The sequence below is a fragment of the Strongylocentrotus purpuratus genome, unplaced genomic scaffold, assembly GCF_000002235.5.
Source record: "Strongylocentrotus purpuratus isolate Spur 01 unplaced genomic scaffold, Spur_5.0 spur5_scaffold_10, whole genome shotgun sequence".
In the NCBI taxonomy this organism is placed as follows: Eukaryota; Metazoa; Echinodermata; class Echinoidea; order Camarodonta; family Strongylocentrotidae; genus Strongylocentrotus; species Strongylocentrotus purpuratus.
Genome location: NW_022145595.1, coordinates 15,944,498 through 15,971,126, shown reverse-complemented (window position 1 = coordinate 15,971,126; position 26,629 = coordinate 15,944,498). Strand labels below are relative to the sequence as shown.

Here is a 26,629-nt window from a genome sequence, read left to right as displayed (position 1 = left end):
TTAGATGGATCCTGACCCCCATATCCCTTTGAAAGGGGCGTAGGGGCAAATATTGTGATAATTTGAATAAACACCAATTTCAGGCCAAAATGGTAAGGGCCGGGGTGGTTCAGCATTTTCGAGGAAAATATTATTTTTTTTTAATAGGCTAGTTTCCCCACAATCAATGTATATACATGCCATTAGATGGATCCTGACCCCCATATCCCTTTGGAAGGGGCGTAGGGGCAAATATTGTAAAAGTTTGAATTATCACAACTTTCGGGCCGAAATTGTAAGGTCCGGGGTGGCTCAGCATTTTGGAGGAAAATATATATTTTTTTTAATAGGTTAGTTTTCCCACAATGAATGTCCATACATGCCATTAGATGGATCTTGACCCCGATATCCCTTTGAAAGGGGCGTAGGGGCAAATATTGTGATAATTTGAATAAACACCAATTTCAGACCAAAATGGTAAGGGCCGGGGTGGTTCAGCATTTTCGAGGAAAATATTATATTTTTTGAATAGGCTAGTTTCCCCACAATCAATGTACATACATGCCATTAGATGGATCCTGACCCCCATATCCCTTTGGAAGGGGCGTAGGGGCAAATGTTGTAAAAATTTGAATTATCACAACTTTTGGGCCGAAATTAGAAGGTCCGGGGTGGTTCAGCATATTGGAGGAAAATATATATTTTTTTTTAATAGGTTAGTTTCCCCACAATGAATGTCCATACATGCCATTAGATGGATCCTGACCCCCATATCCCTTTGAAAGGGGCATAATGGCAAATATTGTAAAAATTTTAATTATCACAACTTTCGGGCCGAAATTGTAAGGGCCGGGGTGGTTCAGCATTTTGAAGGAAAAAATTATATTTTTTGATTAGGATAGTTTCCCCACAATGTATGTACAAACATGCCATTAGATGGATCCTGACCCCCATATCCCTTTGAAAGGGGCGTAGGGGCAAATATTGTGATAATTTGAATAAACACCAATTTCAGGCCAAAATGGTAAGGGCCGGGGTGGTTCAGCATTTTCGAGGAAAATATTATATTTTTTGAATAGGCTAGTTTCCCCACAATCAATGTATATACATGCCATTAGATGGATCCTGACCCCCATATCCCTTCGGAAGGGGCATAGGGGCAAATATTGTAAAAGTTTGAATTATCACAACTTTCGGGCCGAAATTGTATGGTCCGGGGTGGCTCAGCATTTTGGAGGAAAATATATATTTTTTTTAATAGGTTAGTTTTCCCACAATGAATGTCCATATATGCCATTAGATGGATCTTGACCCAGATATCCCTTTGAAAGGGGCGTAGGGGCAAATATTGTGATAATTTGAATAAACACCAATTTCAGGCCAAAATGGTAAGGGCCGGGGTGGTTCAGCATTTTCGAGGAAAATATTATATTTTTTGAATAGGCTAGTTTCCCCACAATCAATGTACATACATGCCATTAGATGGATCCTGACCCCCATATCCCTTTGAAAGGGGCGTAGGGGCAAATGTTGTAAAAATTTGAATTATCACAACTTTTGGGCCAAAATTAGAAGGTCCGGGGTGGTTCAGCATTTTGGAGGAAAATATATTTTTTTTTTAATAGGTTAGTTTCCCCACAATGAATGTCCATACATGCCATTAGATGGATCCTGACCCCCATATCCCTTTGAAAGGGGCGTAATGGCAAATATTGTAAAAATTTTAATTATCACAACTTTCGGGCCGAAATTGTAAGGGCCGGGGTGGTTCAGCATTTTGAAGGAAAAAATTATATTTTTTGATTAGGATAGTTTCCCCACAATGTATGTACATACATGCCATTAGATGGATCCTGACCCCCAAATCCCTTTGAAAGGGGCGTAGGGGCAAATATTGTGATAATTTGAATAAACACCAATTTCAGGCCGAAATGGCAAGGTCCGGGGTGGTTCAGCATTTTGGACGAAAATATATATTTTTTTTAATAGGTTAGTTTCCCCACAATGAATGTCCATACATGCCATTAGATGGATCTTGACCCCCATATCCCTTTGAAAGGGGCGTAGGGGCAAATATCGTGATAATTTGAATAAACACAAATTTCAGGCCGAAATGGTAAGGGCCGGGGTGGTTCAGGATTTTGGAGGAAAATATATATTTTTTTAATAGGCTAGTTTCTCCACAATGAATGAACCTACATGCCATTAGATGGATATTGACCCCCATATCCCTTTGAAAAGGGCATAGGGGCAAATATTGTAATAATTTGAATAAACACCAATTTCAGGCCAAAATAGTAAGGGCCGGGGTGGTTCAGGATTTTGGAGGAAAATATATATTTTTTTTAATAGGCTAGTTTCTCCACAATGAATGTACCTACATGCCATTAGATGGATCTTGACCCCCATATCCCTTTGAAAGGGGCATAGGGGCAAATATTGTGATAATTTGAATAAACACCAATTTCAGGCCAAAATGGTAAGGGCCGGGGTGGTTCAGCATTTTCGAGGAAAATATTATACTTTTTGAATAGGCTAGTTCCCCACAATCAATGTACATACATGCCATTAGATGGATCCTGACCCCCATATCCCCTGGAAGGGGCGTAGGGGCAAATATTGTAAAAATTTGAATTATCACAACTTTCAGGCCGAAATTAGAAGGATCGGGGTGGTTCAGCATTTTGGAGGAAAATATATATTTTTTTTAATAGGCTAGTTTCCCCACAATGAATGTCCATACATGCCATTAGATGGATCCTGACCCCCATATCCCTTTGAAAGGTGCGTAGGGGCAAATATTGTGATAATTTGAATAAACACCAATTTTAGGCCGAAAATGGTAAGGGCCGGGGTGGTTCAGCATTTTCGAGGAAAATATTATATTTTTTGAATAGGCTAGTTCCCTCACAATCAATGTTCGTACATGCCATTAGATGGATCCTGACCCCCATATCCCTTTGGAAGGGGCGTAGGGGCAAATATTGTAAAAATTTGAATTATCACAACTTTTGGGCCGAAATTAGAAGGTCCGGGGTGGTTCAGCATTTTGGAGGAAAATATATTTTTTTTAATAGGTTAGTTTCCCCACAATGAATGTACATTCATGCCATTAGGTTGATCCTGACCCCCATATCCCTTTGAAAGGGGCGAAGGGGCAAATATTGTAAAAATTTGAATTATCACAACTTTCGGGCCGAAATGGTAAGGGCCGGGGTGGTTCAGCATTTTGGAGGAAAATATTATTTTTTTTGAATAGGTTAGTTTCCCCACAATGAATGTCCATACATGCCATTAGATGGATCCTGACCCCCAATCCCTTTGAAAGGGGTGTAGGGGCAAATATTGTGATAATTTGAATAAACACCAATTTCAGGCCGAAATGGTAAGGGCCGGGGTGGTTCAGGATTTTGGAGGAAAATATATATATTTTTTTAATAGGTTAGTTTCCCCACAATGAATGTACATACATGCCATTAGGTTGATCCTGACTCCCATATCCCTTTGAAAGGGGCGAAGGAGCAAATATTGTAAAAATTTTAATTATCACAACTTTCGGGCCGAAATGTTAAGGGCCAGGGTGGTTCAGCATTTTGGAGGAAAATATATATTTTTTTTAATAGGTTAGTTTCCCCACAATGAATGTCCATACATGCCATTAGATGGATCTTGACCCCCATATCCCTTTGAAAGGGGCGTAGGGGCAAATATTGTGATAATTTGAATAAACACCAATTTCAGGCCGAAATGGTAAGGGCCGGGGTGGTTCAGCATTTTGGAGGAAAATATTATATTTTTTGAATAGGCTAGTTTCCCCACAATGAATGTACATACATGCCATTAGATGGATCCTGACCCCCATATCCCTCTGGAAGGGGCGTAGGGGCAAATATTGTAAAAATTTGAATTATCACAACTTTCAGGCCGAAATTAGAAGGTCCGGGGTGGTTCAGCATTTTGGAGGAAAATATATATTTTTTTTAATAGGCTAGTTTCCCCACAATGAATGTCCATACATGCCATTAGATGGATCCTGACCCCCATATCCCTTTGAAAGGTGCGTAGGGGCAAATATTGTAAAAATTTTAATTATCACAACTTTCGGGCCGAAATTGTAAGGGCCGGGGTGGTTCAGCATTTTGAAGGAAAAAATTATATTTTTTGATTAGGATAGTTTCCCCACAATGTATGTACATACATGCCATTAGATGGATCCTGACCCCCAAATCCCTTTGAAAGGGGCGTAGGGGCAAATATTGTGATAATTTGAATTATCACAACTTTCGGGCCGAAATGGTAAGGGCCGGGGTGGTTCAGCATTTTGGAGGAAAATATTATTTTTTTTGAATAGGTTAGTTTCCCCACAATGAATGTCCATACATGCCATTAGATGGATCCTGACCCCCAATCCCTTTGAAAGGGGTGTAGGGGCAAATATTGTGATAATTTGAATAAACACCAATTTCAGGCCGAAATGGTAAGGGCCGGGGTGGTTCAGGATTTTGGAGGAAAATATATATTTTTTTTAATAGGTTAGTTTCCCCACAATGAATGTACATACATGCCATTAGGTTGATCCTGACTCCCATATCCCTTTGAAAGGGGCGAAGGAGCAAATATTGTAAAAATTTTAATTATCACAACTTTCGGGCCGAAATGTTAAGGGCCAGGGTGGTTCAGCATTTTGGAGGAAAATATATATTTTTTTTAATAGGTTAGTTTCCCCACAATGAATGTCCATACATGCCATTAGATGGATCTTGACCCCCATATCCCTTTGAAAGGGGCGTAGGGGCAAATATTGTGATAATTTGAATAAACACCAATTTCAGGCCGAAATGGTAAGGGCCGGGGTGGTTCAGCATTTTGGAGGAAAATATTATATTTTTTGAATAGGCTAGTTTCCCCACAATGAATGTACATACATGCCATTAGATGGATCCTGACCCCCATATCCCTCTGGAAGGGGCGTAGGGGCAAATATTGTAAAAATTTGAATTATCACAACTTTCAGGCCGAAATTAGAAGGTCCGGGGTGGTTCAGCATTTTGGAGGAAAATATATATTTTTTTTAATAGGCTAGTTTCCCCACAATGAATGTCCATACATGCCATTAGATGGATCCTGACCCCCATATCCCTTTGAAAGGTGCGTAGGGGCAAATATTGTAAAAATTTTAATTATCACAACTTTCGGGCCGAAATTGTAAGGGCCGGGGTGGTTCAGCATTTTGAAGGAAAAAATTATATTTTTTGATTAGGATAGTTTCCCCACAATGTATGTACATACATGCCATTAGATGGATCCTGACCCCCAAATCCCTTTGAAAGGGGCGTAGGGGCAAATATTGTGATAATTTGAATAAACACCAATTTCAGGCCGAAATGGCAAGGTCCGGGGTGGTTCAGCATTTTGGACGAAAATATATATTTTTTTTAATAGGTTAGTTTCCCCACAATGAATGTCCATACATGCCATTAGATGGATCTTGACCCCCATATCCCTTTGAAAGGGGCGTAGGGGCAAATATTGTGATAATTTGAATAAACACAAATTTCAGGCCGAAATGGTAAGGGCCGGGGTGGTTCAGGATTTTGGAGGAAAATATATATTTTTTTTAATAGGCTAGTTTCTCCACAATGAATGAACCTACATGCCATTAGATGGATCTTGACCCCCATATCCCTTTGAAAAGGGCATAGGGGCAAATATTGTGATTATTAAATAAACACCAATTTCAGGCCAAAATAGTAAGGGCCGGGGTGGTTCAGGATTTTGGAGGAAAATATATATTTTTTTTAATAGGCTAGTTTCTCCACAATGAATGTACCTACATGCCATTAGATGGATCTTGACCCCCATATCCCTTTGAAAGGGGCATAGGGGCAAATATTGTGATAATTTGAATAAACACCAATTTCAGGCCAAAATGGTAAGGGCCGGGGTGGTTCAGCATTTTCGAGGAAAATATTATACTTTTTGAATAGGCTAGTTCCCTCACAATCAATGTACATACATGCCATTAGATGGATCCTGACCCCCATATCCCTCTGGAAGGGGCGTAGGGGCAAATATTGTAAAAATTTGAATTATCACAACTTTCAGGCCGAAATTAGAAGGTCCGGGGTGGTTCAGCATTTTGGAGGAAAATATATATTTTTTTTAATAGGCTAGTTTCCCCACAATGAATGTCCATACATGCCATTAGATGGATCCTGACCCCCATATCCCTTTGAAAGGGGCGTAGGGGCAAATATTGTAAAAATTTTAATTATCACAACTTTCGGGCCGAAATTGTAAGGGCCGGGGTGGTTCAGCATTTTGAAGGAAAAAATTATATTTTTTGATTAGGATAGTTTCCCCACAATGTATGTACATACATGCCATTAGATGGATCCTGACCCCCAAATCCCTTTGAAAGGGGCGTAGGGGCAAATATTGTGATAATTTGAATAAACACCAATTTCAGGCCGAAATGGCAAGGTCCGGGGTGGTTCAGCATTTTGGACGAAAATATATATTTTTTTTAATAGGTTAGTTTCCCCACAATGAATGTCCATACATGCCATTAGATGGATCTTGACCCCCATATCCCTTTGAAAGGGGCGTAGGGGCAAATATTGTGATAATTTGAATAAACACAAATTTCAGGCCGAAATGGTAAGGGCCGGGGTGGTTCAGGATTTTGGAGGAAAATATATATTTTTTTTAATAGGCTAGTTTCTCCACAATGAATGAACCTACATGCCATTAGATGGATCTTGACCCCCATATCCCTTTGAAAAGGGCATAGGGGCAAATATTGTGATTATTAAATAAACACCAATTTCAGGCCAAAATAGTAAGGGCCGGGGTGGTTCAGGATTTTGGAGGAAAATATATATTTTTTTTAATAGGCTAGTTTCTCCACAATGAATGTACCTACATGCCATTAGATGGATCTTGACCCCCATATCCCTTTGAAAGGGGCATAGGGGCAAATATTGTGATAATTTGAATAAACACCAATTTCAGGCCAAAATGGTAAGGGCCGGGGTGGTTCAGCATTTTCGAGGAAAATATTATACTTTTTGAATAGGCTAGTTCCCTCACAATCAATGTACATACATGCCATTAGATGGATCCTGACCCCCATATCCCTTTGGAAGGGGCGTAGGGGCAAATATTGTAAAAATTTGAATTATCACAACTTTTGGGCCGAAATTAGAAGGTCCGGGGTGGTTCAGCATTTTGGAGGAAAATATTTTTTTTTTAATAGGTTAGTTTCCCCACAATGAATGTACATTCATGCCATTAGGTTGATCCTGACTCCCATATCCCTTTGAAAGTGGCGAAGGGGCAAATATTGTAAAAATTTGAATTATCACAACTTTCGGGCCGAAATGGTAAGGGCCGGGGTGGTTCAGCATTTTGGAGGAAAATATTATTTTTTTTGAATAGGTTAGTTTCCCCACAATGAATGTCCATACATGCCATTAGATGGATCCTGACCCCCAATCCCTTTGAAAGGGGTGTAGGGGCAAATATTGTGATAATTTGAATAAACACCAATTTCAGGCTGAAATGGTAAGGGCCGGGGTGGTTCAGGATTTTGGAGGAAAATATATATTTTTTTTAATAGGTTAGTTTCCCCACAATGAATGTCCATACATGCCATTAGATGGATCTTGACCCCCATATCCCTTTGAAAGGGGCGTAGGGGCAAATATTGTGATAATTTGAATAAACACCAATTTCAGGCCGAAATGGTAAGGGCCGGGGTGGTTCAGCATTTTGGAGGAAAATATTATATTTTTTGAATAGGCTAGTTTCCCCACAATGAATGTACATACATGCCATTAGATGGATCCTGACCCCCATATCCCTCTGGAAGGGGCGTAGGGGCAAATATTGTAAAAATTTGAATTATCACAACTTTCAGGCCGAAATTAGAAGGTCCGGGGTGGTTCAGCATTTTGGAGGAAAATATATATTTTTTTTAATAGGCTAGTTTCCCCACAATGAATGTCCATACATGCCATGAGATGGATCCTGACCCCCATATCCCTTTGAAAGGTGCGTAGGGGCAAATATTGTGATAATTTGAATAAACACCAATTTCAGGCCGAAAATGGTAAGGGCCGGGGTGGTTCAGCATTTTCGAGGAAAATATTATATTTTTTGAATAGGCTAGTTTCCCCACAATGAATGTACATACATGCCATTAGATGGATCCTGACCCCCATATCCCTTTGGAAGGGGCGTAGGGGCAAATATTGTAAAAATTTGAATTATCACAACTTTCGGGCTGAAATTAGAAGGTCCGGGGTGGTTCAGCATTTTGGAGGAAAATATATTTTTTATGCCTCCGTCACCGAAGGTGGTGCCGGAGGCATCATGTTTTCGGGTTGTCCGTCCCGTTTGACCGTTATCACAATATCTCAAGAACCATTTAAGATTTAAACTTAAGACTCGGGAATAGTATTTATCACCATAGGAAGACGATCTGATTAGATTTTGGAGTACGTAGGTCAAAGGTCACAGGTCACAGAGGTCAACTTATGAAATTCCTTGTATTGAGTTTGTTAGCGCGATATCTCAAGAACCATTTGAGATTTAAACTTCAAACTTAAGGATAGTATGTATCACCATAGGAAGACGATCTGATTAGATTTTGGAGCACGTATGTCAAAGGTCAAGGGTCACAGAGGTCAACTTATGAAATTCCATACATTGAGATTGTTATCATGATATCTCAACAACCACTGGAGATTTAAACTTCAAACTTAGTGATAGTGTGTATCACTATAGGAAAACAATCTGATTACATTTTGGAGCACGTAGGTCAAAGGTCAAGGGTCATAGAGGTCAACTTATGAAATTCCATACATTGAGATTGTTATCATGATATCTCAAGAACCACTGGAGATGTAAAAACTTCAAACTTAAGGATAGTATGTATCACCATAGGAAGACGATCTGATTAGATTTTGGAGCACGTAGGTCAAAGGTCAATGGTCACAGAGGTCAACTTATGAAATTCCATACATTGAGATTGTTATCATAATATCTCAAGAACCACTGGAGATTTAAACTTCAAACTTAATGATAGTGTGTATCACCATAGGAAGACAATCTGATTAGATTTTGGAGCACGTAGGTCAAAGGTCAAGGGTCACAGAGGTCAACTTATGAAATTCCATACATTGAGATCGTTATCGCGATATCTCAAGAACCACTGGAGAATTTTCACTTCAAACTTAATGATAGTATGTATCACCATATCATAATATCTCAAGAACCACTGGAGATTTAAACTTCAAACTTAATGATAGTGTGTATCACCATAGGAAGACAATCTGATTAGATTTTGGAGCACGTAGGTCAAAGGTCAAGGATCACAGAGGTCAACTTATGAAATTCCATGCATTGAGATTGTTATCATGATATCTCAAGAACCACTGGAGATTTAAACTCCAAACTTGTTTAAATTGCTCTATGGCGGAGGCATCATTTTCGACTGCGCGCAGTCAAAATTCCATCTAGTTTTTTTTTTTTTTTTGGGGGGGGGGGGGCGCACCAACATCCCCCTAGGTTTTACAGGCCTACATTTTATGCACAACTATATATATGCTTTGTTTCTTGTATGTTTGCTCTAATATTAGGTTCACCTGCTAAGCTTGAGATTACTTTACTTAGGCCAGCATCTCTTAGGCCAGCATCTTTGGAATGATAATGGTTTCTTGGTATATATGCCTCGTTGCCAGCCCTTTTGATGATATAGTTACAGACTTGATGAATTTTCAGTAATATGAAACAATTAGATGCTAGCTTTTCATCTATTTTAAAGTATTCTGGCTTTGTTTTTTCCCGATAGGGTAGAAAATTCTATTTCAAAATATTTTGGTGAAACACGTTTGGAATAATCATCGTTGATTCCCCTTTTATCACTAGGCCAAAGCTCTTCAGGAGAAAGAGGCCAAAGACGAGGAATACAGGAGGATGGCGGAGAAACACAGTGTACTGTCCCTGGAATCAGCTGAAGCTAAAAGAGAAAATAAACAGCAAGAAGAAGTGAGGGTATGAGTGTGTGCTTGCTTCCTAGTTTACAAAATAAATCATTGTGTATCAATGTTTTCTTGAAATACAGCATGCAAAACATGACCCGTAGACCGACAGAGCCCACAGAACCGTCAGCCCAAGCGACCGACAATGTCGATTTGTGTGGGCTGTCCGTCTCATGGTTTGTAGCCTAGATATTGCATGTGCATAGAAGAAGAAAAAGAGACTCTAGGGCATATTTTCTGTCCGAGCAATCTTGAACAAGAGATTGGTAGAGACCGGTACGTATTGTAGAGAAACACATCTTCCTTATGCTGGAATCAGCTGAAGGAAAACCAAAGAGAGAAGAAGCAAACAAAATCAATTTTATTTTGATATAATCCTGGAGTTATTTTACCAGCTCTATATCATAACAGTGAAGTTGTGGTGGTTGTTATTTTACCTGACTGCTAAGAAAGCATAAATGCTTGTAAGTAAGCAACCAGATGGCCGGCAGCTTTAGGTCCTCTCTCTGAGGGACCAGGTAATGAGGATTAATGCCTTACCAAAGGGCACTAGTGCATCGACTTAGTTTTGAACCTGGGTCACCGGATTACGAGACCACTGCTCTACCGACTGAGCTATCGCGCCTCCTCAGAACTGTTCATGTGCATGAAGGAAATCTCTAGCACAAAGTTTGGTCCCAAGCGGACGTCGACAAGAGACTAGTAGGGACTGGTAGACAAACACATCTCTCTCTCACTCTTGACACAGCTAAAGCTGAAAAGGAGAGAGAGAGAACAAGAGTAAACAATCAGAAGCATTTGGGGTATGAAACCAAATCCTCATTTCATGTCTTGATGTAGTCTAGGCATATTGCATGCTCATGTAGAAGCTCATTTCATATTGATTAGACATGTTTAGTACAGGAGATTGGTAATTTTTTTTCTCCCTCTCTGTGTGTGTGTGTGGAAACAACGGAAGCCAATGCATGCATGAGAAGGGAAACGAAAAAAGTTGATGTTACAAATGTGTGTTTTCTAGAAAAAGGTAAAAGACACCTGATTGTGTACATGTGATGTAACTGTGATGTGATGTATTAGTTTGCATGTAGAGGAAATACAGAAAGATATAAAATTGATGCTAGTATGTTGCATGACAGAGTGGTCTTTACGGGTCTGCAATTAAAGCTGGTCTCCAAATGGTGTGATTTTTGTCTTAATATGCATTTAAATATTACAATAAATCTACAAGATATGTTTTGATGCCATACTAAAAGCCATAATTTCATATTGCATCAGTAGATTTAGCATATTTAAATTCACAGGTGTTCTACTTTTGACTAATGACCATTTTTTAATGGTGTATATTTAACTGTCTAAAGTATAGCACTTCACTAGAAATTTTCATGATGAAATAATTACAGGTTATTATTAATATTTTTTCTGTTTGTTATTCATTCAGGAGCTTCAGAGAAAGAATAAGGAAGTCATGCAGCAGCATGCCGTGCGAAAGAAAGTCATCGACAAGAAAACAGAGTGAGTTCTAATCCTCTTGAAATATTTTCTTGAAATGTTATGCAGTCAAACCTGTCTCTTAATTAAGACCACTCAAGGGAAACGCAAAAAGCGGTCTTTATAGACAGGTTGTTCCAAGCAATCTTAAAAACAAATTAGTTAATTATTAATATGATTGATTTGGATCAATCGCAACTCTTTATAAGACAGGGCAGATGTCCAATTTCCTTCAGCGTGATTTTCCATAAACCTGTTTACGGCCGCCCTTTGGGAGCTACTGATGACATATTTTTTCTTTCTTTTTAAATAACATGTGACCATAACAAATTATCTTTGCAATACATCCTGATTCTGAACTTTCCTTCATCTTGGCTTGCCCCGAAACCGTTTTAACCCGTTGCCTTTATGAACCGGTTGCCCACTGTATTAAGCCTATGGGAATGAAAAAATTCAGTAGTCAACAGGTTAAGACTGGGAGGTGATGAGGACATACGACGTGTTAATTTTGCACCAAGATCACACCATGCAGTCCCATATGTCTACTTCTGTGTCCTGTTTTCTTCTTGCTTTTGAAGAGAGGAGAACGAATACCAGAGGATGTGTATCGATACGAAGGACAGTAAGCACAAGGAAATGATCGAACAACAACAGTTTCAGAGACAGACGGAACTCAGGAACAGCAGGTAATGTACAATTCGAAGGATACATCAGTCGCACACATACAAACTGACTCCAAATCGATCGATTCTTTGCCAGTTTTTAATTTTATTCTTACAATAGGTCGTAGTACCTGTTGTTTTCATCAAAGCTGATAAAAAGTGGCCCTTTAACCATAATAAGTACATACTATTTCAGTGTGATTAAAACAAGAGAAAGTGCATTAAATGTTCAAAAGTATAGAATTCAAAGGTTACAATTTAGAAATTAAATACTAAATGACATCTTTCTTGAATCTGTCAATGTTTGGTGCAGGGGGCCCAGGGAAAAAGAAATAAGATGGGAGGGAGTTCCATAATTGGAAACATTTGATGATTATTTGATGATTATCATTATTGAGGATTAAATGATTATTAGACCATATGGATTATAACACAAATGGGCATTAGACAAAAATAGAATTACACCGACTGAAAATTACACTAAATGAGCAATAGACCAAACGATATTATTTATTTATTGTAAATGGCATTTGACATTATTTATTTATTGTAAATGGCATTTGATATTATTTATTTATTGTAAATGGCATTTGATATTATTTATTTAGTGTAAATGGCATTTGATATTATTTATTTATTGTAAATGGAATTTGATATTATTTATTTATTGGAAATGGCATTTGATATTATTTATTTATTGTAAATGGCATTTGACATTATTTATTTATTGGAAATGGCATTTGACAGGCGCAAACTGGAGCAGCAACAGAAGAAGGCAAGCAAGACGAAGGTGGTTCTCGATACTAACCTGGAGAAATGGAAAGATGATATCGTCAAACACAGAACAGTGGTAACTCTCTTTCTATGACTCTCTCACTATGCATGTCAGTCTATCCATCACTCCCTCTCTCTCTCTCCCTCTCTCTCTCTCTCTTTCTCATCTCACTTCTCAATGTCTGTATTTCATGCACATTCTCACTTTATTTGTCTGCATCTTTCTATTTGTCAGTCTATCTCGGACTTCTTACATTTTTATTTTCTCTCTCCCTCTCTCTTCATCTTTTGTTATTCTTTCTTTGTTTTTTTTCTTTCTCTCTTTTCTTGTGTTCATTCTGGTTGAAATAATCCCCAGGGAGTGGAGTATGTGCTTACGTTGCATATTGTCAAGCCTGAATCTGATGACCATGACTAATGATATTGTTAAAGTTCTTAGGTACATTGTTGATGTATTGAGTTATGTAGAAATCCAGAATGTTAGTATTGCTCTCTATAATCTTCTTAACAAAGATTTACGTTATAATACATGATAGTAATATATATGATTTGTGAGGTGCCGAATCCACTTGAGATCAATGACTCAAGGCACACTTGTGAAACAAAACCAAAGAAAAGAGATAACATAAAGGCAACTGCATTCAAAGAAACAGAAGTAGATAGAACATACACAAATGACAAAACAATTAATTATATGCTGAATTAAAGATATATATGTTTTTTAAGATTATTTTTATTTTTATTATTTTTAAATTTTATCTTTGGCAAATTGACAGGTTCAGGAGCAGGCAGTAGTGAAGGCCGAGAAAGTGGTTCAAGAGAAAGCCCAGAAGGCTCAAGAGCTTCGTATCGTCAAGGAGAAAACACACAAGGAAAGAATAGCCAGGTAAATCAGTTTGAATACATAGGGATAATTGTGGGAATGGTAGATTGTCCTCCAGGTTCCCAGTCTCAGGATTTGTTAGTATGAATATTTGTTCTAGATGCACTTGCCTTTCATTCTTATCAATAAGAATTTTGAATTTATAGTATTTCTGCATAAAGAAACTAAAGGAGAGACAATTTGAACATACAAAGAAAAGGAGAACATTCTGTAAAAAGTCTATGGCTTGACCTGATTGATGGTCCATGCAGGGCAGGTAAAATAAAAAGTGGATACAAGTGATTAAAAATAGCAATATATTTGACTTATTTGCAGCATGTCACTATACTTTTTGAGGGAGGTCGTTGTCTAGGCTCATTGTATTTGGGGAAAGAGGTTGGGTAGATAATTGTTCTTGGGACTAGTTTTCCGGCAGATGGTCATCCTTATACAATTGAATAATTGTAGATGTTTTCACCTAGTTTTCACCTTGTTTTCATCTCAATGTGTTCTATTTTGATGCACAGATGTTGATTAGTTGCAAACATGTGATATGGTTTTATGACATATGCATTTGTGGCAATTGTTCCACGGTCATTATTCCATGTTTTCACCTAGTTTTTTTGTTTATCTTAGTGTGTAATAACAAATGGAACTGCATGTCTTTAAGAAGCTTAATTGTTTCCTTTTTTTCTGTAGGGTTGCTGAGGATGCGGAGGCGTTGGCAAGGTACACTGAGCAGAAGATCAAACACAAGGATCAGAAGGTCGAAGGGGTCATCGCCAAGAAACAGCAGGAGATTGACAAGTCACGAGCGGTGGCGCAGAACTCAGCCAAACTCAGAGAGCAGATTCGCAACCAGTACACAAAGTGAGTTGATTACCGACACATCAACAGCAGTCGGGTTTCTGACAGGGCTTAAACTAACGGTGCCATTCACCACCTAATATCCTCATGGGCATCCTGACAATATTGCCTATGTATGATTTGTGTGGAGTTTACTGTAAAGGGTGGCCAATGGAAAAAGGACTAGCATACTTTCAACAATATTGGGCAAATATGTCACTGGTACCCATGGATGCGGAATCTTTTTAGAAGAAAATTGATAACAAATTTGCCAAAATTGATTGGCCATTTCATTTTAGACACTTTGTGATACAATGTTGAAGACATCCACTGGCAGTGCTCCTTGCAAATAATGTATCATTGTGTAGTTTCAGAAATGGTATTACATGCCTCAGCTTTGGTTAAGCTGTAATGAATGTCAGATTGAACACAAGCATAACATTCCAGACACACTTTCCTTTCTTTTCAGACGTTTTTTAATCAATTGTTTTAACTGCTCAGTGTTTCATTCATACTGGGACAAATTTCAACTCCTACCTTGCGTCACAAAATGTTCTTAAAACAAAAAACCCTCTATCAAATTTGTGAATCATGGTATCATTTTTCATTTCATTTTTCCAATGGTAAGCGCTTAGAAACGTAGTATTATGTCCTATACAAAATTTATTATTACAGTCAAACCTGCTTTAGTGGCCACCTGTCTACAAAGACCACATTTCTTGTTTCCCTTGAAAATGGTTTCTCATTGAAACATGTACTAAAGGAACCTGTCTTCAAAGACGACCTGTCTATAAAGACCACTTTATGCGTTTCCCTTGGGCGGTCGCTATAGACAGGTTTGACTGTACTTGTCTTATTATTATCATGTAATTTTATTTATTTCCTCTTCTTTTGTCTCCTAGGTCTTTTGATTGCATGGCCAAGAAAGCTGAGCTGGAGTCCAAGCTTGGAGCAGGTCCTAGTCTCGGGACCAAGAACTACTCCCATGTCATCATCTCATGATTTGGAATTTCTTTTACTGCATTCAAGGAATATCAAACTTTTTCTTCAGGATGGAGCCCTCTTTTATCCACCAGACCGGCTGCAAGAGTTAAGAGTTTAAAGCCTGTCTGCACTATGTTGGTCAGGAGGGATTAGACCACCCTGCGTGGTCAGTGGCAGGTGGTGATCTCATCAAATCAGCTCTCAATTAACATTAGAAAAAGGGGATCATGGGGACCAACGGGTACTATACCTAACCCTAAAAAGCAACCTAAAATATTTAATTGGGATGCTGTATTAAAAGATTAGAATTTACTTTAAAATGCTTGCCCATTTAACAAACTTTACTTGCCATTGGCCAATATAGCGTATAGAGTAGAACCTGCCTCTTGCCGCCATCTGTCAGCCAGAATACAGTGCAGCAGTTACAAATAACAAATAGTAGGAGTTCAGACAGGTATTGTGTTAACAAATGTCAGAACAGCAGGTTTTTGTCTTTGTTTAACTGAAAAGTTAATCAGAACATTTAGGTGACTTTATAACTCATATTTTAAGTTTCTTTGCACTAATACAACAAATATATATAGTGTCATGAGTGTACTATATTTCTGTGTTAACATGCACCTACAGTATGTCCTGCATGTCTTGGCTCAAATAATTTGTATGATACTATTACATTTAATCATTATTTATTGTAGACTTTGAGATAAATTCCAAATATACTGCCATATTTATTAAAGGGTTATCTAACATGGAGATAAAGTTTATGTGAGCTGAAGGTGAAAGAAAGAAACTCATGTAAAGATGACTCTTAACTCATTCATAAATGCTAATCTTTGCACATTGTTATGTAGTGTCATAATTGTATTACATTACCTTGCTTACCTAGATGTCAGCTGTGCATGTCTGTGCTACTATCAATTATAATATACCAGTACATGTATTCATTTCTTTTCCATTATATGATTTGAGACTGATATTCCAAATGCTGCCATATTTATTGAAGGCACTCTAACCTTGAGATAAAGTTTATTCGAGCCATAGGTGAAAGATTGCTTCTGTGTACAAATACATCTGTTCTCTCAATTAATTTATAACTCTATGAATGGACAAAGTTTGTAGGTTTGTTCCCTATCTCATAGTGATTAATGTTTTTATGCATTTACGTTGTGTTTGTATACCCATGCCTACTTTGCCCGCCAGTGTTAAAGTCTATTGTACATTCCTCTTTGCTATGTTGTAATTGTAAGATTTTGTGATGTGAACTTAACAAAACTTCTTGAAACATTGCCAAAATCTTGCCAAAGTACTGTGATTACCAGAGTGTCACCACAAGCATTATAAAAATGAATATTTCTTGGTATAGTTCAGGATTAATTGTACAAAAAAAAAGAAAAGAAAAATAAATGTTAAACTTGTTGGCATTGATAGAAACAAACCACACAAATACTTCAGGGACAACTCATTGCAAACTTGTCAGTCAAAACTTTCATGCAATTTATATCTTGTTTGTATTTTATTTAGTAACTTTTTAATCTTATGTATTCCTTTTTATGATTTGTAATTTACATTCCATCGTTATGAAGCTGAAATGCTGCCCCTATTTTGCTTTCCTATTTGTGCAAAAATTTATGTTTACAATACCTAATTTTCTTAAAATTTATTGTATATAATATATGCTTTTTTAGTCTTTATGTAGTCTTTCTTCTATGCAGAAACTGTCGGGTAGACCCCATTCTTTGTCCCACCAATGCCATTCCATTTTGTATCAGTTTGCCACTATATGTTTAATGTATGTTGCATTCCTGCTCATAGAAATTCATTTTGCTTTGTTATGTGCTACCTAAAAATAAATTGAATACCGGTACTTTTTAAATTCTTTTATGCATGTACATATCACTGGAGTTTTGTGAGTGTGCTGTTTTCATTGTGGGAAACCATTGTAGGTGTTATGGGGTATAAACATGACAGCAGAGTGAACACTAATGATTTAAATGATTTCAAATGATTATAGCATGCTAAATTGACTGCGCTGTAAATGCTAGGCTAGGGTCAATTTTTAAAGATTTTATGGCTGGAGGGGGGTTGGGGGGGGGGGGGGGGTTGGCAGGTACAGAGAATCAGAAATGGAGTAATTGTAGATGTTTTCATCTTGTTTTTACCTCATTGTGCTCTAGCTTGATGAAAACAGGTGATATGGTTTTATGATGTATGCTCTTGCGGCAATTGCTCCACGGTCAATATTCTACATGTAAAATAAAGGTTCATTCACACATGTCATGGTATACCGCGGCAGTTTGTTAAAAACGTTTAAATGAATGTTAACTAACTTAAATTCACTGCTCGTATTCACCTGGCTGTGTCATAAGATATAGTTAATGTGAAGCGTATCATACTTGCGTCATTATGACAAAATTTAAAAAACTGCCGCTGAATTCTGAACATCAATCCTTGACCAAACACTATATCTAATCCTAAAAAAAATGCTAACCCTAAACCTAATACAACATTAAACCTAATTGGAACCCTAATTTTATACCTTTGACGAAATAAAACCTGGAACAGATATCGCTGAAACGAATGTCGGAGCAGCTTTGTTGTATATGGTGATCACACTACAGTAATTGGGTATTCTGTGTGTAGAAAGTTCTGTATATACATGATCAAATTAGACAAATTAGTGTACCTTATATTTAACAGCTGAAATATTATTTTTATGTGTCAGTGTTTTCTGTGTGATGTATAGTGAGAAGTGAAGTACTGTACCGAATTTTGATTATGCTATAAAAAAGTTTGCTTTGAATAGAAGTGTTTTACAAAGTGGGAACTTTTATCTGAGGACAGTTTATGCACCATGGACACTTTCTTATGTATTGAAAATAAATGGTGGTTTTTGGAGTGTTTGTCAGAATACATAAATGATGTAAAAGTTCAGGTAGAAATTCCTCTGTAAATATGAATTCCATGTACAAGTATATGATGGCACATAATTTCATGAAAAGATATAGATTTATTGTTGGTAAAGAATTATGTATAACATATAATGTAGGTTTAAATATAAGTATACATTCTGTAGGACATGATATATTAAATTCTTCAAAAGTAGCAGGGATTGTATGATATCTTCTGAGTATAAATTTGGATAGATTCAAATTACATTTATATCAGTAAAATAATGTGCTTATTATTGCTTTTATTGTAAACAAAAATATGTCTTGATGGTTAAGCAGTTGAGAAAATGCTGTGCTTACTCAAGAAATCAATTAGTTATGACATGTGCTGGCAAGCAAGTATATTAAGTTCTTATGAATGTCATAACAATAATATGAAAAAGATTTAGAATAATTATTTATTGCATTTTTTCTGTTATGATTCAGGATACTTGAATCAGTAATTCTTTAAAAATATATAGCAAAATGCTTTATCTACTACTACTTCTACTACACTGCACTTTCCTTATTGTACAACTCATCATTTTCCTTTGTCTACAAGTACTAGAAAAATGTAATTGCTCTTGAGAACAAACAACAATGTATTATAATACATGTACTTGCATGCATTTTATCTTGTACTATTGTGTGTATTTGATATATCCGTGCGCATGGAAAATGCTCTTTGTAAATTTTCTGTAATAAAGTAAAATTAATATATAATTCAAGTTATATCCAGAGATATATTTTATCTGAAATTCAGTAAACTTTATGTTTGTCAATCATCTGTCAGTCTAGATGGTTTTAAAAGGTTGTATTCCTTGAAGCATACCAAATGAGAAAAGCCAATGTTTAAATCAGGGACGATAAATGTGTACCGGTAGTGATTTCCATTCCAATATCATTCTTTCAGATTCGTAAAACATTAATCTGTAATCCCCTTTTAATATGTAAGCCTTGGAAAGAAGTGACTAAAAGTATACTATTGACATTATCTTTATGTGCTGTAATATTAAAAAAGGTACAATTTCCTACAAGAGCTATATTTATGCATATTTCTGTGTACCTGTATATGTAGAAAGAATATGATTATTTATATTGCCGAATGAACAAAGAACGAAAATGTATAAAGTACTATTAAGAAATGCATTAACATTATACATGTACATGTGTAGGTTATTATGTTAACACCACACTTGATTATCTAGATGTGTTAATTGATGTACTGAAAATAATTCCTATGTATTGATGTGTTAGTTGATACCATATTTATACCGTACTTTAATACATGATAGGATATAAGATAGAGCTTTATTATTGTCCAGTATTCTTTAACCGCGTAGGATGTTTATTTATCAATTATTCTCCTCATTCCTTAAAACATTGTTTTAACAATAATTATAATTATTGGCAACATATTTTAGTTTTCTTGATCTGGATGTAGCATATCAGAACAAATTTTAAGGGAAACGATACTTTTGATGTCGATTATGTTTATTATTCCAGTAGAGGGGTCGTAGGCAAGTTGTCTAAACACTTGACTGGGGATGGGAAAGTCGTGGGTTCGATGCCCGGCTAAGCACTTATGTCCTTGAGCAAGGTATTTTATCTGTATTGCTCCTCTCCACCCAGGTGCTAGTCAAATGGGTACCTGGTAGGATGTGAAAGTCATTGTCGTTTGCTCATCATTGTGAGCGTTTGTTAAAAGGCGTCTGGCTAGAGTGCTCCCCAGGGAGTGAAGAGGTTACATACATTGAATGCAGGCAAGACTGAATCCAATGACTGGGGTAATGATATATCTGTAAAGCACTTAGAGACATAAATCCAGAATATTATTATCAATGCTTGTTGATATATTTGACACAGAGTGACCCTTGTAGAAATCCTACTTTTGTAATTCATTGCAATGGAAGGTGTAAAGCAGCAATTTTGTTAAAAAAGTACAAGTATCTTGTTAATAGTAAATGCCATGTAGTATCTTGCCCCATGCCCAAATCCTCCCTATAAGTATGCATTGATTCCAAAGTACCCATTTCAGTATGTAATTTAACATAGTTCATGAAAATAGTGATGTTAAGTACTAATGTATTGGATACGTGTCATTCCTTATTTAGGTTGTTGTGAAATGATTTGCACATATCACTTGCTTGTGAAAAATGTCTATTTATGCATTTGTGAAGTAGCTGCCATGTCTTTGCTGTAGTCAATGGATGCACAAGGTAGTTTGAAAATGCAGGGTGTACAAATATGCGAAAAGATGCAAAAATATATTGAACATGAACGTGTATAGAGAGAACTGCGACGATAGTACATGTATTATGGAGAACAAAAGCAGTATAATAAATGTGGTGCTAGGATGGATTGATTTCTTGTCAGGCTGTGCCCTTATTACAGGACATCCATTATCTTCATGTTGAGGATTAGAGGTGGGAGATGAAGTGTGTTAGAGGGAGAAATTGAGTTAAAGAGAGAGAGAGAGACACACACACACACAAATGATTGTGGAAGGCGGGAACGAAAGATTTAAAGAGTGAGTGAGATGACACTCTAGCAATTTTACTGACTACCACCACAGCACTACCATCATCACAATCATCATCCTCGTCAACCACATCATTACAATCATTACAATCATCACAATCATTATCAATACCACCACCATCATTATCACTATCAATATCATGCTCACCAACAACATTATCATCATCACCGTAGTCACTATCACCACCACCACCAAATTTTTTTTAGTCGTCACCATCCCTGTCACTATTATTATCACCATCATCATCATCACTATCATTGTCGTCGTCATTATCGACACAACCACCATTACCATTGTCACTTTCATCATCATCATCATCAGCGTCTTGTCATCTTCCCAAAGACAATGGTGTACTGTAACATTAAAAGCAATTTCCTCAAAATGACATAAAAGATGAAGAGTAAGATAAAATTTAGAATATCACAGAACAAGTACATCCTGATTTGTTTATAATGATATTTTATACTTTATTTTCTTTTATCCATAATTCATATGTATCAACAAATATCAAGCATCACTTGGTAAATACATGTGTATGGGCACTAAAACTTGAAACTTATTAATCTGGAAAAAGAATGAGAATAGAGTTTATACTAATGGGTTTTGTATTTGCTATTTATATTAAGAAATTGATTAAAAATTGAAAACCATCCAAACATATCAGTTCATTGTTTTCCTTTAAACGCTTTTAATAGCTTTGAATGAGTTCTCAAAATCAAAAAATTAGCATAATGAATCGATCAACTCCTCTCACAGCTGCAATTCTTCTGCTGTTCAGCTTGAAACATAAAAATCTCTTTACAAAATTAGTGAGAACTTTGTACCCCAATTTTGCATCCAGAGCTACCCCTTCCCCTGGAGAAGATGTTTCACAGGGTACCCACAAACATAGCTTTTAGTATCCCAAGCTAAGATGCAAATGCAATGTAAGTAAGTATGGGTTTCCCAAGACTATGTGCTGGAACATTGTAGCCTGTAACGTTTGGTACTTGAACCAAAGTGAAAAGATCCATGAATAGTCATTGCTGAAAAATCTTCTGTGATTAACAGTTTCTCAGTGTATTCAATGACGTCTTGCAGAAACTTTGATGTTTTCTTTGGGTAAGTGGAACTTGCGGCTACAGAGGACAACCAAATCCTTTCAGTCTGTGATCATCAACATGGCACCATATTCCTTTTGGTTCTTAAAGCCCCACTGCACAACTTATAGCTTCTTGCGCCCTCTGTATAGCAAAAAATGCCTAATTGGTGACCGTTGGTTCCCCATGGTCCCCTTTTTCTTATGTTAATTGAGAGCTGATTTGATGAGATAACCACCTGTCAGTGACCATGCAGTGAGGTCTAATCCTTCTTGACCAAACTAGTGCAGATGGGCTTTAAGGCATTCAGTGACTTTCCACCCCTTCGTCTTCTTTACTATCGTTCCTTTCATCATCCATGTCTTCCTCGTCGCTGTCCAACAAATCGTCCTCAACCCCCTCATCGTCCTCCTTGTCATCGTCGACCTGGTCATCGTCTCCCTGCTCATCCTCCCTTTCATCAGGGACTCCTGGCCATTTTCCGCCGAGCCATTTTCCGCTGTTGACTGTCCAGCAAAGTCAGCAAAGTCAGACAGGTCAGGGATAGTCCTCACAACTCTCCTCATTTTGATATTTCCAAGGAATTTGGGGCTTCCATCCCACGACCTTAAGACCTTCGCGTTCCGCCCATCACAGATGTCAGGAATTTCTTCAACAGAAAAAAGGTGAAAGGAAATGTGTCAAACTACTATTATATTAACAGGAGATCATATTTTACACAGATTTGTTAATGAAAAGGTGAAATTTCCTCACACTGAATTAAATGCAAACTTTATTTATTACCAGTATTCACTTTTGTTGTAAACAGAGATATTTTTCAAGTTTCCAGACTAAACCACTTGTTGATCCCAAGTAGGTTTCTCACTTTTTTGAGGAATAAAACAAAATTTACATTCAATACAAAAGATGTAGAATTTAATAAAGGAGTCTTATCTGTACCATCTGTATATTGAACTATGGGCAAGTCAGTTTAAAGTATGGTTATGTAAGAAAATATTTGAAGGAACAATTATGATTTAAGTTATTTGATTCAAAACCAAATGGAAGATTCTTCAATAAAAAAGTTACTGAAATAACAGGCCTGATTACAGTATAACACAAGAAATCCAGCAAAAAATCTTCAAAATTGTTTGAAGGATGTTCTGGATTGTGCTCTAAAAATTTGGTATATCCTTGAAAACCATGTTGATTAAGTATTCTAGCAGTCTTGGCAAAAATTTGTAATTGATATCGGCATAAACAAGTAGTATACTCACCCAATCCACAGGTATTAAACTGCTCTTCCTCTCTCTTCTTAGTTTGATTGATAACGTCTTCTCTCATTGCGTGCTGCCTCCCACTTCTTGATTTTATGCTATTAACAATCGATATCTGCTCCAGCTCCTCTTCAAACCTCTCAAGATACCTGGACAGGGGAGACAGACCATTGGATACCAACAAATATGATCAGTGTCCAACAAAATGAATTTGGAGATACATTTACAAATAGGTGATCTGACATTTTAAAGTGACATTCGCCACCTAAAATTTGAATTCTGTTTGTACCAGATCCAACTCTTAATGTAATTGTCAAGTCCTGACTATAACATGCATTTCTACTCAAGTTTACAGTTCTCAGTCTGCTGGCGAATCTTCAATAGGAAGTTGACGTGCATGTCACTACCTATGTAGAAGTGTCATGGTCTAATAAACAAGACGTTTTACTGTGGATCTCACGGTATGTGGTTCAAATTCCTGTCACTTCAGTGACTTCACCAACATGCTTTGGCAAGACATATATCTATGTTTGCCAATCTCCACTCAGGTGAGGTAAATAGTCAACAGGTAGAAAGCAATCCCTTGAAAGCATGCATGCCTCATTATGGTGGCTCAGCTAAAGCCATGGTAATAGTAATAAACTTTGTATTGAGCACAGTAGAGTATATTTGGATCATATCTGCAATACATATTATGGATGTAATATCAATCAATAATGCATTATATTTTCAGTAGCAGAAGTAGTAGTAGTAATAGTAATAGTTATAGTAGAAGTAGCTAGTAGAAGAAGAAGTGGTAATGGTAGCAGTAGTAGTAGTAGTAGTAGTGGTACTAAAAGTAGTAGTAGTAGTAGTAGCAGCAGAAGTAGTAGAAGTAGTAGTGAAGGTAGCAGTAGAAGTAGTAAGAGTAGTTGTAGCAGTCGTAGTAGTACTATCTGTATCATTATCATTATTATTATCTTTGTTATTACTATTATTATTATCATCAGGAGTATAATAATACCTTTCCACTAGGTCCTCTGCATCAGCCCTGCTGTAGTTTGCTCTATCTGGTTCTAATGCCTCTTGGAACCACTTTAACTTCTCAATTTGAATAGAGTTCTTAAAGGCAGTGTCTTGATGAACTCTGGTAAGGAAAGACAGAGACCAGAGAAAATTAAAATAAGCATACTTTCTTAGCTGTAACACTTTCTCTGTCACTGAGAAATCATCATACTTCAACTGAAAAATCTTTTAATTTGTTTATATATTTAATTTCTTATTCTTTAAATTGTCAAGAGTCGATATGAGTTTTGTCATCCAACCAATAAAACAAAGATAGACAACAAATATATTAAGTTTCTCTTCAGTAAAAAAAAAATCATTAAAAGAGTGATGCAATGAAAAAAGGTTGAAATTCAATAAAGAATATCCAATTGATAAAGCCTAAATATTAATCCCTATCCTTATCCTTGGGTTTAAAACACATTTTTAGCTGTTTATGAATACAAGTGTGACTAGAGTCACTAGAGAGACATAATGTGTGGAATAGTGAGACATGATCAATAATACTAGATTATACATGTACATTTCACTTAAAATGTGAATCTTATTTCCGTGTATCTGAAAAAAAATACACCATAATCACTGAAATCATTTATACTTGCATGGTAAATAGGACACATAACTCCCAAATGATTTCACAGTTTCAAGAAATTTCCCTATATCACCTATGCATCCAAGCCCCTGTGGCTTTTACGGATGCACCTTTTTCCATCCCATACTTCAGTAGATTTAATCATGCCTTTTTTCTTTTTTTTAAACTTATGTTTATATATATTTCAGGGTATTTTTCTTTGCCTATGTTTTACAACAATGTAAATGTCAAATGTGATTGGAATCAAATAAAGTTCAATTCAATTAAAACAAATTCAATCCACTTACTTTCTGACCCTCTCTTTGTGCATCTCCCTTCCACCTAATTTGGCAGCCTTTCTGCTCTGAGGATGTATCAGCTTCACACACCTGGCGGCCACCTTGGTCTTCCCTGCTTTTGGCTGCAAGAAAATAAAACATCGCGGAAAAAAAATTGTTTATAGCAGGCTAGATGTATGTATGTGCCGATGGTGAGCATTCATAAATGTATTATTTTGTAGTATAACCTTATCAAAGTTTTCATGGAAGTTACCAATACCATGTATGACAAAGTTACCATCAATCAATAATAAGTTTTTAGACTGAAAATTTCTGTCTCTTTCTATAGTCTCTTATTTGGGAAGGGTCTGCTCCTCTCTTTAGAGACAGAAGGCGGTTATAGAATTTCCTGTGCGAAGCTTAGACTAAAATGCTATTTTAGTGGTTTCTCATTCACAAAATGTGTCCTAAAAAATTATGGATTGTCGAAAATTTTCATCTAGGCCTAGACGTTTTTTTTCTTTGGCACTCTGCGGGTTCAGTTTCCCGATCTGCACACTGGCAATGCGAAAAACAGGATTACGCGTAATGAAATTCCTCCAGTTTACTGTCTACTTTTATGGGTTGTCTGTCTTCTCGATCGGATTTATCGCTCATAACGTGAATTAAGTCTCTGTACAAAGTCAATGTGAAATGCGTCAAGAAAATCATTGCCGACCTTCTTTCGCATCCCGAACCCACAGATCGGAATTCAGAATTGTCAACGAAAATGCGGACAGCCCTTATTTTTGCTGACGCGTCTGTCCGCATTTACGAAGACGATCCTTGTTTTGCGGATGATTTCTGAAATCACGAAACAGAAGTGAGAATGCTGCACTTTTGTGTAATATCACTCTTATCAATTATTCATGGACGAGCCTATTTGACATACTGTGTTGATACTGTTGGGTCTATTTCCTGTTCTTCTTCTAATTTTTGGTATAGAGTCTAGTAGACTAGACCTATGGCACACTAGTTACTAGTAGATCCAAGTCAATTCACCAACATAAAAGTTAATATGTGGGACAACACAATAAACTAAATGCTCAGAAACCACACCAGTGATGGCATTATCTAAATCAAGGGAACACGAAATATTATACAAACGTAATTTAACTACTTACCATCTTAATGGTTAAAGGCAAACAGCAGTGACAAATGAAATCACGATATTTAGCAGGAAATAAAAAAATGTGACGGTAAGATTTTCACATGTGTGTGATTTGTTTCCTTTATTTGGTCGCAAGAGGTC

At 36.8% G+C, this 26,629-nt stretch overlaps 2 protein-coding genes across 3 annotated transcripts; one reads left to right on the top strand and one right to left on the bottom strand.

The window, feature by feature from the left end:
- The first annotated feature begins 9,548 nt into the window (after positions 1-9,548).
- LOC752509 (inner centromere protein) lies at positions 9,549-15,690 on the top strand. Of its 2 annotated transcripts, none has more exons than XM_030979617.1 (7): positions 9,549-10,032; positions 11,464-11,537; positions 12,092-12,199; positions 12,923-13,025; positions 13,726-13,835; positions 14,511-14,681; positions 15,560-15,690. In XM_030979617.1, the coding sequence occupies exons 1-7, from the start codon at positions 9,961-9,963 to the stop codon at positions 15,657-15,659; spliced, it is 738 nt and encodes a 245-aa protein (XP_030835477.1). In that variant the 5' UTR covers positions 9,549-9,960; the 3' UTR covers positions 15,660-15,690. The 2 variants fall into 2 exon arrangements, with proteins under 2 accessions (XP_030835477.1, XP_001179360.2); XM_001179360.4 differs by having other exon boundaries at positions 9,879-10,038.
- A 6,714-nt stretch (positions 15,691-22,404) lies between these two features.
- Positions 22,405-26,628, bottom strand: LOC576561 (translation machinery-associated protein 16). Its single transcript, XM_776859.5, has 5 exons — positions 26,502-26,628; positions 25,369-25,481; positions 24,449-24,571; positions 23,446-23,594; positions 22,405-22,838 (listed from the first exon to the last, which is right to left on the bottom strand). Exons 1-5 carry the CDS (start codon positions 26,502-26,504, stop codon positions 22,471-22,473), a joined length of 756 nt encoding a protein of 251 aa, XP_781952.2. The 5' UTR covers positions 26,505-26,628; the 3' UTR covers positions 22,405-22,470.
- Between the last annotated feature and the right edge of the window lies 1 nt (position 26,629).

Excerpts from the sequence above, each read along its gene's own strand:
- LOC752509 (XM_001179360.4), top strand. The coding sequence starts at position 9,961 with ATGGCGGAGAAACACAGTGTACTGTCCCTGGAATCAGCTGAAGCTAAA. Across the intron at positions 13,836-14,510 it reads CACAAGGAAAGAATAGCCAG|GGTTGCTGAGGATGCGGAGG; the intron begins GTAAATCAGTTT and ends TTTTTTCTGTAG. Across the intron at positions 14,682-15,559 it reads ATTCGCAACCAGTACACAAA|GTCTTTTGATTGCATGGCCA; the intron begins GTGAGTTGATTA and ends TTTGTCTCCTAG.
- LOC576561 (XM_776859.5), bottom strand. Across the intron at positions 24,572-25,368 it reads CACAAAGAGAGGGTCAGAAA|AGTTCATCAAGACACTGCCT; the intron begins GTAAGTGGATTG and ends TTTCCTTACCAG. Across the intron at positions 22,839-23,445 it reads GTTTAATACCTGTGGATTGG|AAATTCCTGACATCTGTGAT; the intron begins GTGAGTATACTA and ends TTTCTGTTGAAG.